Genomic DNA, 12,677 nt, shown 5'->3' with positions numbered 1-12,677 from the left:
GTGAAGCCACTGGTGCTTCAAGGTACGCATTGTGCTCCGAAATTAGAAACGTTAAAAAACAAAGGGGGAAAACAGAGGTTGTGGTTTTCACACCATCTAGGAAGACGCTGGGCCTTTCTAGCACATGTGCCATCGTGACAAATACAGCGGGGGGGGGGGGGGTCCATAGCCCAGAGATGGGTGCTCAGTAGTGTGTTTGCGTCTCTTGGTGACCAGAAGTTGGGTGATAGATTTCATCAGAATCGGGCTTGGGCACAAGCCTGCTGTGGCCACTGATGCGCGGTGGAGAAAGGAGAGTGAAGTTTTGTGGGGAGGCGGTGGGCAGAAAGGCTTTCCCAGAGAAAGGTGTTAGAGTTGGCACGTCGGTGCGCGGTAGCCAGGCCCCGCGCTCAGCCGTAGGAAGCACCGACGTGGCACAGGGGGACTGGCTTTTCTCACCCCAGAGCAGCCGCCTCTTTCTGTTCCTTTGAGTCACCAAAGGCCTGCTGTGTGCAAGGCCGGGTGTCGGGTGCGGGGAATCACACTCGGCCCTGCTGTCGCCGTCCACATCTGGTGCTGGCGCTGGGAGGCGAAGTGACCCGCGAGGTCACACGGCTCTGGGAGAAGCAGCAAGTGGGAGACCGTGGACAGAGCTGAGGGCACTGGCTCGCCCTGTGACTTACACGGTGACGCCCCTGGAAGTCCCTGGGGGTTTTGAAGTTTTAGGAGAATGGTGGGACCCCATATGTGAAGATGGGGAGCCTTCTGGGAAAACCTTCGGGAGGAAAGGCCATTCTCACGCTCCCGTTTGCTGCTCCTGTTTCTTTGTTGTCAGGGGCTGCCAGACAGGAGCAGATGCCCGATGGTGGTTACTCGCCCTAATAGCACTTTAAGAATTAAACACAGAGTAGGGTTTGTTCCTGACATGCTAAGAAATACAGATTTAATTTTACCTCTGCTTCTGAAAATAGGAGGTGACTAATTTGAGCACTGTTAGTACTCTCCTCATGAATTAGTTGTGAAATTCCACAGGGGAGCAGTGATTCATTGTCCTGATTCCCCCTTTCTGAGCAGTTTGTTGACAGCCCTGTCCTCCTCCTCTCCCCTCATCCTTACACCCTTGGAGAAACATTCCTGGGGACTGAGGAGTTCATTCCTCCTCCTGTGCTATGTGGCACCTTGGTTTGTAGAGCCGATTGCTCTCCAGGGCACTTGTCAGTGTCTCTCTCCTTAGAGTTCAAGCTCCATAAGGACAGGGCGGCTCTGTCCACCGCTGTCTTCTTAGGCAGCACCCGGTGCAGTCACGGTCAGGAGATGTTTGTGCTGTGTACTTGTGGCTGTTGCTACAGATTACTGTAATTTTAAAAAATGATTGAAATAACTTTCTTTGGGATCAACTAAATTGGATTGACTTTCGTAGTCATTAGTTCTCATAATTTAGGTTTGTGAGCTAAGCCAAGAACAGATTTACAAGCAGGACACGGACTTGGCCAGGAATGTTCAGAAGTAAGTCCTTGAGTCGCCTACACCAGATCCTTCAGGCCCAACCGCTGCTAATTGTCAGAATCACTTGGTTTGGGGGAGGGGTGCCAGGGAAATGCAGGGTGCACACTGCAGAGAGTTTGGTGCCAGCTGGTGGGTGTGGGGTGGGGGCTGGTGGTGCCCTGGGCTCTGGGGATCAGGATCCTTCCCAGCATTGCAGCGCCATCCAGTCTGTGGGGGATACATGATACAACAGAATTAAGCCACATTAATGTAAGTTTCAGAACATAACAGTGAAACACTATTAAACTTAAAAACCAAAACATTTCCAGTACTATTGCACCAATCTGTGTGCCTCTCTCTCTTTTCCCCTGGGCTGCTGGTACATTTGTGTAAGGTACCTGGAAGGAGCAAATATAGCCCTGCTTGGCGTGGTGTTTTATCACGTGTTTGTAAATCTAAACAGGAAGGAAACTTACTACGTGATATTGTAGGTATAAATTAAGAAGGATATAGCTCACCACGTACCCATCACGCAACGCAGAGCATAAAGCATTAACAGTGTGCTTGGGGCCGCCCCCGGCTGTCCCTCCCCAACATAAGTAACCACTGTCCTCGATTGTGGTTCTCACTCCTGCGCATTTCTTCTTGTGTATGTATTTCCCAGCAAGACAGAATTTTTTTGGTATGCTTTTCAACCTTTTTATTTTTATTTTTTAGAGAGAAAGGAGGGGAGAGCGAGAGACATCGATTTGTCGTTCCGCTGATTTATGTATTCATTAGTTGATTCTTGCATGTACCCTGACATGGGATTGAACCTGCAACCTTGGCAACGCTCTACCCCACTGAGCACACGGCCAGGGCATTTTTAACTTCTTAAAAATTGGTTTCATGGTCTATGAATGCCACCACTGGCCTTTTACGAGCAATGTTATATTTCTTTTTCTTTTCTTTTACTTTTTTTAAACTTAAGTATATTTTATTGATTATATTGTTACAGTATTCCCAATTTTTTTCCCTTTGCTCCCCTAGCAGTGTTAGATTTCTGTAGTTCTAGGGCTTTGCTGTCCATATTGGTAGCCACTAGCCACATGTGACTATTAAAATTAAATAAAATTTAAAAATTGCTTCTTCAGCATCTCTAGCCACATTTCACATGGTCAGTAACCAATGTGGCTATTGGCGATCGTATTGCAAAGATACGGGACGTTTGATCATCACAGCAAGTTCCCTGGGACAGTGCTTCTGGAATCCTTTTTCTTTTTTTCTGGCAGAGTATCTGTTGTGTGAATATATCACTAGTCTACTGTTGATGGACATTTAGGTGGATAAGTTTTTGCTGTTACAAATTGGGCTGCTGTGATCAATGTTTCGTGTGTGTGTGTGTGTGTGTGTGTAGCTGATATCCTTGGGCAGCCATGTGATTTCTCCAGGGTAGACACTTAGGAGAGAAACTGGGATGTGTGCATCTTCAGCTTCACCAGACCCCGCCTGCTAAATTACTCCCAAGTAGTTTTCTCCATTTACATCCCAGAGCCAGCGGTCCGTGAGGGCGGCATGTGCTAGCTTCAGGCCCTTTTGCCACTCTGCTGAGTGAGAAACGTGTCCCCGGCTGTGGTTGTCAGTTGTTAGAGTGCCTTTGAAAACTGTAGCCTCCTGTGAGAAGGTGTGGAAATGCGACCTAGAAAGTTGTTTCGATTCTGATTTACGTTGAGCTTTACATCCAGAACTATATCACGTGTTATAGATGTTCAGCCCGATATAAAAAGTAAAAGCTATTCGCAATCCCAGGGGTGGAAAACACAGAGCAAGGTGAGCGAATGGGAACCCCTCCCCAATAGTGACTTTTGGATTCTTTCTGTGCACACGTACGTAATAAAGTTGGGGTACTAGTTAGTATATATGAGTACATACGAGATAAATAATGACCTAACATGCATGACACGTGTTGTGTTTTGCTGTTCTCGCTCGCCGTGATTTCAGAGCGGTCCCCAGACATGCGTGCCCTTTGGGAGCGCGGCTCACGTTGCCTTTTTGGGCTCTAGCAACCGGTCTCCTGCTGCACAGACAAGGTCACTGCAGCTTCCCACTCTTGTAAATGGCCCAGCACAACCCCATAATTTGATGGCTCATAGACCATGTGGAGAATTCATCCGTTATATTTACTGTTGGGATTTTAGGCCAATGAGAAGCCGCTCCTGGCTGTTTATTGAAAATCTAGTCTGTTTGGTGTTGGGCCTTCTGCTGTCACCCCTGCCTCGGGAAGCTGTCAGAGGTGTGAGAGGCTTGTCACTGGTCGTACCTGGACTTGGGGTGAAAGTGCGCAGGGATCCTGGGGAAGGAGGGGCGTGCCATAGGCATTCTAGAGAGAGGGGGCCTGGGTGTGGGCAGGGGAGCTGTGAAAGGTGCCCGGTGAGTGTGTCCTTTCCGGGGGTGCTGGGCGGGGCTGCCTGGTGGTCACCTGACAGCGCCCTCGTTCCCCGAGAGCACCGTTGTTGAGGGTGTTTTCTCTCAGTAAATCTGTGCCGGTGAGGCAGGCCCCGCCTTTTGCATCTGTCCTACAACAGACAAATTGGGCAACCTGGTTAAGTTTCATTTCACTTCTAATTGTTAGAGCGACGATGGTAGCCTTTGGGTAGTGTGAACAGCAGAAAAAGGGCCACAGATCGGAGGCAGGCTGCAGGAGCGCGAGATAAAGAACTACTGTGGTCTGAGAAGGGTGAAAGCCAGGTAGCTGGGGAGCCTTGGAGGCCATAGGAATTTGGCCTTTCTCTTTAGAGCCCTGCCCTTAATATGGCTCCATTTCCAACTTTCAGATTCTCAGTTCCCAGGAGAAAGAGTCTGATCAGCCAGGCTTGGGCCAGGGCCCTCCACTGGCTCCGTCACCTGTGGCTGGAGGCCTAGTACCCATCACAGACGGGGCACTGCGGTCCTCGTCCCCAGATGCCAGAGAGCGTCCCGAAAAGTTGCTTGATACAGTCAGGCCTGAATGGTAGATTCATTTGCCTGGGCTCACAAGTTCATGACAAACCTGGGAAACTGTTCTGCCCTTAGACTTGGGGAGGGAAAAGGGCCTCTGTCCTTGGCCCTGGTGCTCTAGAAGGTCCCACTCTGTCCTCCTTGCAGCCATTCCCCTCATAGGATCAAGGAGATGTGTCCCCGTGGAGCCCCTAGCCTTCGCCCCTACCAGTTCTAGGCCACATTCTGGATGCCTGGGACCCTGGAACCTGACTTCCCAGGCTTTTTGGATTTCCTCCTGATCTGTCTCTGGAGTGCAGACCTCACTACAGGGTCTGCATGCTGAGGCCTGGGGGTGGATATTTTGGTGGGTAAGGATGGGCTGGGGGCCACACTCAAGTTGTGGGACAGAGCTACGAGAGAAGGGGAAAGGGCTGGGGGCCACACTCAAGTTGTGGGACAGAGCTACGAGAGAAGGGGAAAGGGCTGGGGGCGGCCCTCCCAGTGCGCCTCATTCTGGCACCCCACTCCAGGCAGCGTGAGGATTCCAGATTTGAACCTGGTGTTCCAGGTGGCCGTGGAGAAGGTACAAGTGTATTTGTAAAGGCAGGAGAATACAATATTCTTTATTTAGTAGCTTGTTAGCATGATTTACAATATAACTAAACATGTAGACGGGATCTATGGGTTTTCATCTGTACTCTTGCCCCAGGCCCTGAGAGTGTTAGAAGCGGGCCTGCTTGGGACTGAGAATAAAACTCAACTTTTTCCCTTGTTCATCACCAGATAGTGGCCTAACGAAGCTGTGGATTCGTGGCCTGGCTTTTAGGCAGGCAGGCTACAGAAGTCTGGATTGAGGTCTTGGTCGTGCGTCAGGCCTGGTAAAAGTTTTTCTCGTTGTGACAGTGGTCCCGGGCCGTCCTGCTGCGGCCTGCTCTGCGCTTGAGACTTGCTGAGAAGGGTCTGGCAGTCTGTGCCAGGCACTAAGTGTCACGAGGCTGACTACGCGGCTTATCTTTTGAGGTCAAACAGACCCACTGACCAAAAGGTTTGAGGGCAGTACAAACATCTTGTTTACCAGCCCAAAGGAATGGTTCGGCGGGGGCAGAAAGCCGCCTTAAAAACCATGAGTGTTGTACCTTCACTGGCAATTTGAATTTTCATCTATAAAATCCATTTTGGTCCTTAGCAGGCTGTGTAAACTGCCTGGTCGCTGATAGATCTTGGTTCACGGAGCCTCCTAAATTATACACTTGGCTGTTGGTTTTTTTAAAGGCAGAACAGTTTATTTGTTTGTTTGTTTGTTTGTTTGTTTAAGAAGGGAAGGGAGGGAGAAAGAGAGGGAGAGGAATATCGATCAATTGCCTCTCGTGTGCCCTCAACTGGGGCCCTGGCCTGTAACCCAGGCGTTGTATGTGTCTGACTGGGAATCTGACCAGCAACCTTTCAGATCACAGACCAGTGCTCAATCCACTGAGCCACACCATTTGGGGCTACACTTGTTTTGAGAGCCTCTCTGTCTCTCTCTCTCTCTGTCTCTCTCTCTCTCTGTCTCTCTCTCTCTCTCTCTCTCTGTCTCTTAAATATCTGGGGTTGGAGTTTGTGGTGTGTGTCTGTGGAAGGACAAGAAAGAGAAGACACATACCTCTGTAAGTTTTAAATTATTTATATACTCATAGCCATCTTCAAGTCACTAAAAGTAGCTAGTACTGAAAGCTTTTTTTTTTTTTTTGATCAGGCAACAGGTTTATTGAGGGGAAAAAGGGGAAGGGGATGGAGGGGATGGAGGGGAGAGGTGCTCCCGGACTGACTCGAGGGCCCGTAGGAGCAAGGGGAATGGGGAGTGGGGATTCCCAGGCCTCCTCGTGGGCCCATAGGAGTCCACAGCCGTTTTTTTCTGAACCGTCTGCGAATACGGCGCCAAGATGATGCCCCCACCATCACTCCCAGGTATTTCAGGCTGTATTTTCTCAGACAGGGCATCCTTCATGACCGCAAACCCACCATCAAACTCAGGAAACGCACCCGGTTGCGTCACTGCCATCTATTTCTCAGACCCCATTCCAGTGTTCCCAGTTGCTCCAGTCATGGCCTTGTGACAGAAGGATCCAGTTTAGGATCATGTGTGCGTCCAGATTTTCATGAAGATTACGGGCCAGTTATTCTGTAAAACATCCCTTAGTTTGGGTTCGTCTGATGTTCCCTCCTGATTAGACTCCAGCTACATGTTTTGGCAAAAATAATCATGGTGCGGGTGCTTCTCATCACGCCCTGCGGCCCGGCGCGTGGTTTCCATACGCCCCTGTACTGCTGACGTTCGCTTGCATCGTTGCAGGAAGGTTGTGTCTGCCAGACCCCTTCGAATACATTCCTCTTTTTCCCTATGTGACTAATATATTTTATGGAGAGGTATTTTGAAAACATGTAAATATCCCATTCCTCATTAAACTCTATTAATTCTAGGTCTGTGGACTAATGGGTTCTAGTTTATTTAAAGTGTTGTAATCTACTTGTGTTTCTTTTTATCCTCAAATTGTTTCCAGATTTGACCAGTGGGCGCTCTTTTAAGCTGGCTCCTGTTTTCAGTTTCGTGTCCCCATTATTCTTGGCGCACTTCCTTGTTTCAGGCACAATAGGACGCCCCCGAGCTCTCTCGTACTCTCCCTGCCCCAGGTCTGAAATCCGCAGTTTCTCCAAGGAGAAATGTTTCTCTTAGAGGCACTAGCATGGTGATTAGAAACCAAGATCTGGGTGTTGGTGGTGTGCTCATGGCTTCTAGAGTAGTGTTGCTTTTATTATTATTTTTTAAATTCTCACCCAAGAATGTTTATTGCTTTTAGAGAGGAAAGGGGGTGGGGAGAGAGCGAGCGAGAGAGGGAGACATTGATGTGAGAGGGAAACATTGGATGGGTTGCCTTCCATATGCACCCTGACCAGGGGTCAAACCTGCAGCCTGGGGATGGGCCCTGGCCGGGAACCCAACCCCCCAGCTTCTGGTGAACGGGGACCGCGCTCCGACCAGCTGAGCCACCGGCCAGGGCCCACTCACTCCCTTCCCTGCCCTTCCTTAGTCCCAGCAAATGGCTTTTGGATGGAATTATTCAGGAAAAGGAAAGGAAAACCATTTTCTCATTCATATGTAATTGTTCGTGTTTTAAAATATATGTTACGGCACTCTCCAAGATTATTTGATTTGCTTTAACAGGTTTTAGCCACACTTCCTCCTGTCTTAACAGGGCTTTTGCAAATGTCATTTCCATTTCCTTAGCCTGGAGCTTTCGTTTCATCCTTCTTGCTCATTCTTCTTGCTGTTACCTGTTAGTATTGCCATCCATCAGCAGTAGCAAACCATCCCTCTACTGAGAAACAGTTATTAATTTTCATTAGTTTTCATTTACTGTTACAAAAACTTTTGAGTATTTTTAGACACCACTTTTCTTGTGCAAGTATTTCTGTGGTGTAAACACAGCCAGAGTTATAGAAAGAGCCAGGACTTAGGCTTTGCTCTGCCTTCTTTTGGCGCAGGGACCGTGCGATTCATAGCTGCATCCCAGCGCCCGGGGGAACACATGGGAGGGTCCGTCCACGCTGATGGGGTTTGAGTGGGCCTCCGCTTCTACCGGACAGTAAACCGTAGATAATGACATGTCTCGAGATGGGGAGAGCTCCTGCCTTGTGACTTAAAGCCAACATAGTTTATCCCTAAGCAGTTTTGCCTTTTTTTCAACAGAAGGTGGTCTTCTGCTCCGTTAAAGAAGCGCTGGAGGTGGACTGGAGCAGCGACAAAGCAAAGGCCGCCCTGAAGCGCACAGCGCCGGATTACTTCCTCCTTCAAGGTGAGGGCTGCGCCTCTGCTCCGGGTTCTGTTTTCTGCTCATAGGGCTGCAGGGTCCGGGGGGCTCTTGAGCCTCATCTGAGTCAAGTTCCTCATTAGTGGTTCTCAGTGGCCACACAGCTGAGTGAGGGGAGACGAGGACCATCATTGAGCTCTGGTTTCTTAATGATTTTTTGCTTAAAAAAAAAATTGTTGAAATGAACAGCCCTCCAAAGTTGAGCCTGAGATAACAGTGTCATGAATCAAACACCTTTTCAGACCACTTTTTGTTCTTCAGAGTTCTCCTTGGTCCCCAAATCAGCTCTCCCCCTTCCCTCCCTGCTCTGTTAGCTAAGTGTTGTCTGATTTCTCATTGTTCTTCCGCCTGGCACTTCTGATTGTTCCAGTATTATTTAAATAACGAACATTGAGTGCTTAGCACGAGCCATTGGGGGTAGATGCTATTACAATCCCTTTTTTTAAAGAAAAAGAAACTGAGGCACAGAGAGATTAAGGTTGCTCATATTCTCAATGTTGCACAGCATGTAAGTGTAAAAATATCAGTTAGTGCAAAAATTACTCATATTTATTGTGGAAAATACCAGAAAGGTGCAAAGAAAAAAAATCACCTTGACATTTTTGAGCTTTTGGGAATGTCCCTCTGTCACCTGTCCCAGGCCCGAGTATTCAACCAAGGCCTGTACGAGCCAGTGTCTCTGCAGAGCCGTAGCCCTTTCTCAGGGAGACTCCGGGGTAGAAATGTAGCTTTTCTTTATAAAATTTGCAAGGCGTTTTGGGGTTGCATTTGGACAGTATTTGGTCTCCCTTTCCCCAGGCTGAGAGGAGAGCTGCACTCCCACCTCCTTCCTTCCCTTTGTCTGTGCAGACTCCAGGAACACCCTCCAGTGCCTGCTCTGCTGGTTCACAGAAGTTCCTCCCTCACCAGAGGGAGATGCATAAAACTATATAAAGCCTCCTCAGTAACCTAGTAAGATCAGAGGGGCTGAAGTTTATCTTTACATTATTCATGCGTAACGCTCTTCCCATGCTGATTAATGCTGTTAACCTGATTAGGAACAAGGACAACTGGGGAATGAACTATTTGAAAACACTTAATATCCATTTGTATCAGAATAAATGGGTTAAGTAGAAATGCGGCTTTTGCGTGTGAGTGCAGAACGCAGAGAACAGCCCCTTTTAAGGACCAGACAGTCCCTCCAGGAAGCGCCAGCTGCAGTCCCAGCAGTGCCCTCCTGCCTGGGGTCCAGAGTGCATGTGGCTTGGAGAAGCGGATTGCTCGGTGCCCTCAGCAAGTAGGAGCTGTTAGTTCGCAGAGTTTTTGTTTTTGTTTTTGTTTTTTTTAGAGAGTTGAGGGGAGAGAGAGAGAAAGAGAGAATCATCTATTGGCTGCCTCTTGCACGTGCCCTGAGCGGGACCAAACCCGCAACCCAGGCATGTGCCCTGACCAGAAATTGAACCGGCGACCTTTCAGTTTGTGGGATGACACCCAACCAACTGAGCCCCACTAGTCAGGGCAATTTGCAGAGGTTTTGGGTGTGACTGCTTCTTGTTTAATTAACCCACTGCTGTTTGAGTTTGCTATGATACGGTGATTCCCAGCCAGGGGCAGTGTTGCCTGCCCGGGTACATTAGCAGTGTCTGGAGACATTTTTGCCTGTTACTGTTAGAGGTGGGCTGAGGAGAGGTGTTATTGGCATCCAGTGGGGAGAGGGCAGGGATGCTGCTAATGTTCCAGAGCACAGGGCAGCCCCCATGACAAAGGGTTATCTGGCCCCTATATCAGTAGTGCCAAGGCCGAGAGACCCCGATCTAACCCTTCGCAGTGTTCACAGTATTTTTTACCCAGGTCATCATCATAGCACTGTATGAGGTCAACAGAGTGAGAATATCCCGTTTGGTTTCTTGAGATGAGGAAACAGAGACCCAGAGAGGCTCGATGTTTTGCAGAAGAGGACACAGATTGTTGATGGCAAAGGAGGTAGAAGGCAAACAGCTCAGGTCTTTGGAGTCGAATGAATAAATACTGGGTGAGATATCACATCATAGTAGCGGCCCAGCTGCATTCTCAGCACTCATTGGATCCTCGCCATGCCCACATGAAGCAGCTGCTGTACCCTTGTTTATAGGTGTTTTAAAAGGCACAGACTGCCCTGGCTGGTGTGGCTCAGTGGATTGAGTGCCGGCCTGTGAACCAAAAGGTCTCAGGTTCGATTCCCAGTCAGGGCACATGCCTGGGTTGCAAGCCAGGTCCCTGGTTGCGGGCGTGTGAGAGGCAGCCACACATTGATATTTCTCTCTCTCTCTTTCTCTCCCCTCACTTCCCCTCTCTAAAAATAAATAAATAAAATCTTTTTGAAAAAAGGCATGGATTGATGAAGATCCAGGTCTGTGTCAACCCCTGCCCTCAGGAGCCTATCACTAAGATGAGGAGGCATGAATATCCTGGAAACAATGTGGGAAAAGGTGTATATTTAACCCACATGCTGCTGACCTTCCCCACTAGGAGTTCCCTGGGCTGGGGAGGAGACCGGGCACGAGGAAGAAGCACGGCAGGCAGTGGTGCGTGCTTGTTTAGGACCTGAGCTTTGGAATTAAAATAGACCTAGCTTTCAGCACTGGCGCCACTGATTTTTTTTTTTTAAGATTTTATGTATTTATTTTTGGGGAGGGAGAAAGAGGGAGAGAAACATCACTGTGTAGTTGCCTCTCACACGCCCCCGACTGGGGATCTGGCTCGCAACCCAGGCCTGTGCCCTGACTGGGAATCAAACTGGTGACTTTTGGGTTTGTAGGGTGACACTCAACCAACTGAGCCATTCTGGTCAGGGCTCCACTGTTTGTTTGTTTGTTTGTTTGTTTGTTTTTAGATGGGTGATGTTGAGCCACAGACTTAAGTTCCCTGAGGCTCACTCAGATTCCCCTCTGGCCACGGGCTGTTAACAGCCTTTGCGGCAGGGGCCTCTGTGAGGCTGGGGGTGTACTACGGCAGGTCGGGAAACCACGCTGTCCGCGTCCGTGGCGTTGTGTGCTTCTGTTTTGTTCTTCGTTTGTCAGGAAGCGGGGGTTTGGGGCTTGACTCAGTTTATGCTTAATTCCACACTTGAGTAGTCGCGTCATAGCAACAATCCTGTTGAGTTTTATTTTTGGCCTGGGACACGTTGTAGGAGAATACAGGATGGGGCAGAAGTAGGTTTACAGTGGTGAGTATGTGAAACAGAATTTATTGCTTTATTAATTATTGTATTATTTTCCAAACGAACAACTGTAAACCTGTTTTGCCCCATTCTATCTATTTCCGATGTTTACTTCTCTTCTAAACAGTGCTAGTTCTTTTCAGTTTCAAGTTCCAGCACTTTGGATTTGGTGATTAAAACTATGTTTATTATTGTCCTGGCTGGTGTGGCTCAGTGGATCGAGCACCCGCCTGCGGACCAAAGAGCCCCCAGTTCGATTCCCAGTCAGGGCACATGCCTGGCTTGTGGGCCCGGTCCCCAGTTGGGGGCGTGTGAGAGGCGACCACACATTGATATTTCTCTCCCTCTCTTTCTCCGTCCCTTCCCCTCTCTCTAAAAATAAATGTATAAAATCTTTTTTTTCTTAAACTTTATTAATAGCCATTGAATTGTTTTTTTATGGTAAAACACACACACCATAAAATGTAGCATGTTAACCATTTTCACATGTACCATTCTGTAATAGTCATGGAATTTTAAAAGAAGGAGGCAACCCCACACATCATCTAGGCCAAGGATGGCAGATCTGCGCTGCCCACTCTTCCCTCCATCGCTCACCTGTGGCAGACGAGGCTGAAGGAGCCCTTGTCGTTGGCTGGCACATGTGAACCAAGAGGCCACTTGTCCCATAGCCTCGGAATCCTTTAAACAGCATTGCCTGCCGTCAGTCCCTGACCTGGTATGCAGAATGAATCCACTTCTCAGTTCTATTTAATGATGCCAGCCCTGGCTGGGTAGCTAAGTTGGCTGGAGCATCATCCTGATATGCCAAGGTTGCGGGTTCGATCCCCAGTCAGGGCACATACAAGAATCAACCAAAGTGAACCCACTTCTCAATTCTAATTAGGCTAACTCTTTTTATAAGAAGGAGGCCTAGAAAGGAAGTGATAGATTTAAAACCCAAGCCTCCAGGGTCCTCCAGCATCCAGTTCTTTTCTTTTTTAAAGATTTTATTTATTTTTAGAGAGTGGAAGGGAGGGAGTATGAGAGGGAGAGAAACGTCAACATGCGAGAGATACATTGATCAGCTGCCTCTCACACTCCCCTGACTGGCGACCTGGCCCGAAACCCAGGCATATGCCCTGACTGGGAATCGAACCCGTGACTTTTCCATTTGTAGGCCAGTGCTCAATCCCCTGAGCCACACCAGCCAGGGCAGGGTCCAGTTCCTTTACAGCACACCACATGCT

General features: G+C 48.7%; 1 protein-coding gene across 1 annotated transcript in view; it reads left to right on the top strand.

The window, feature by feature from the left end:
- Nucleotides 1-12,677, top strand: part of SAE1 (SUMO1 activating enzyme subunit 1) — a 66,953-nt gene that overhangs the window by 24,986 nt on the left and 29,290 nt on the right. The window contains exon 6 of the mRNA XM_090260189.1: nt 8,150-8,255. Coding sequence (XP_090116315.1) covers nt 8,150-8,255 — 106 coding nt within the window. The remainder of the gene's footprint in view (nt 1-8,149; nt 8,256-12,677) is intronic.

The sequence above is a fragment of the Furipterus horrens genome, unplaced genomic scaffold (genome assembly GCF_987537825.1).
Source record: "Furipterus horrens unplaced genomic scaffold, mFurHor1.1.pri manual_scaffold_13, whole genome shotgun sequence".
NCBI lineage: Eukaryota > Metazoa > Chordata > Mammalia > Chiroptera > Furipteridae > Furipterus > Furipterus horrens.
This window is presented reverse-complemented; position numbering and strand designations above follow the sequence as displayed.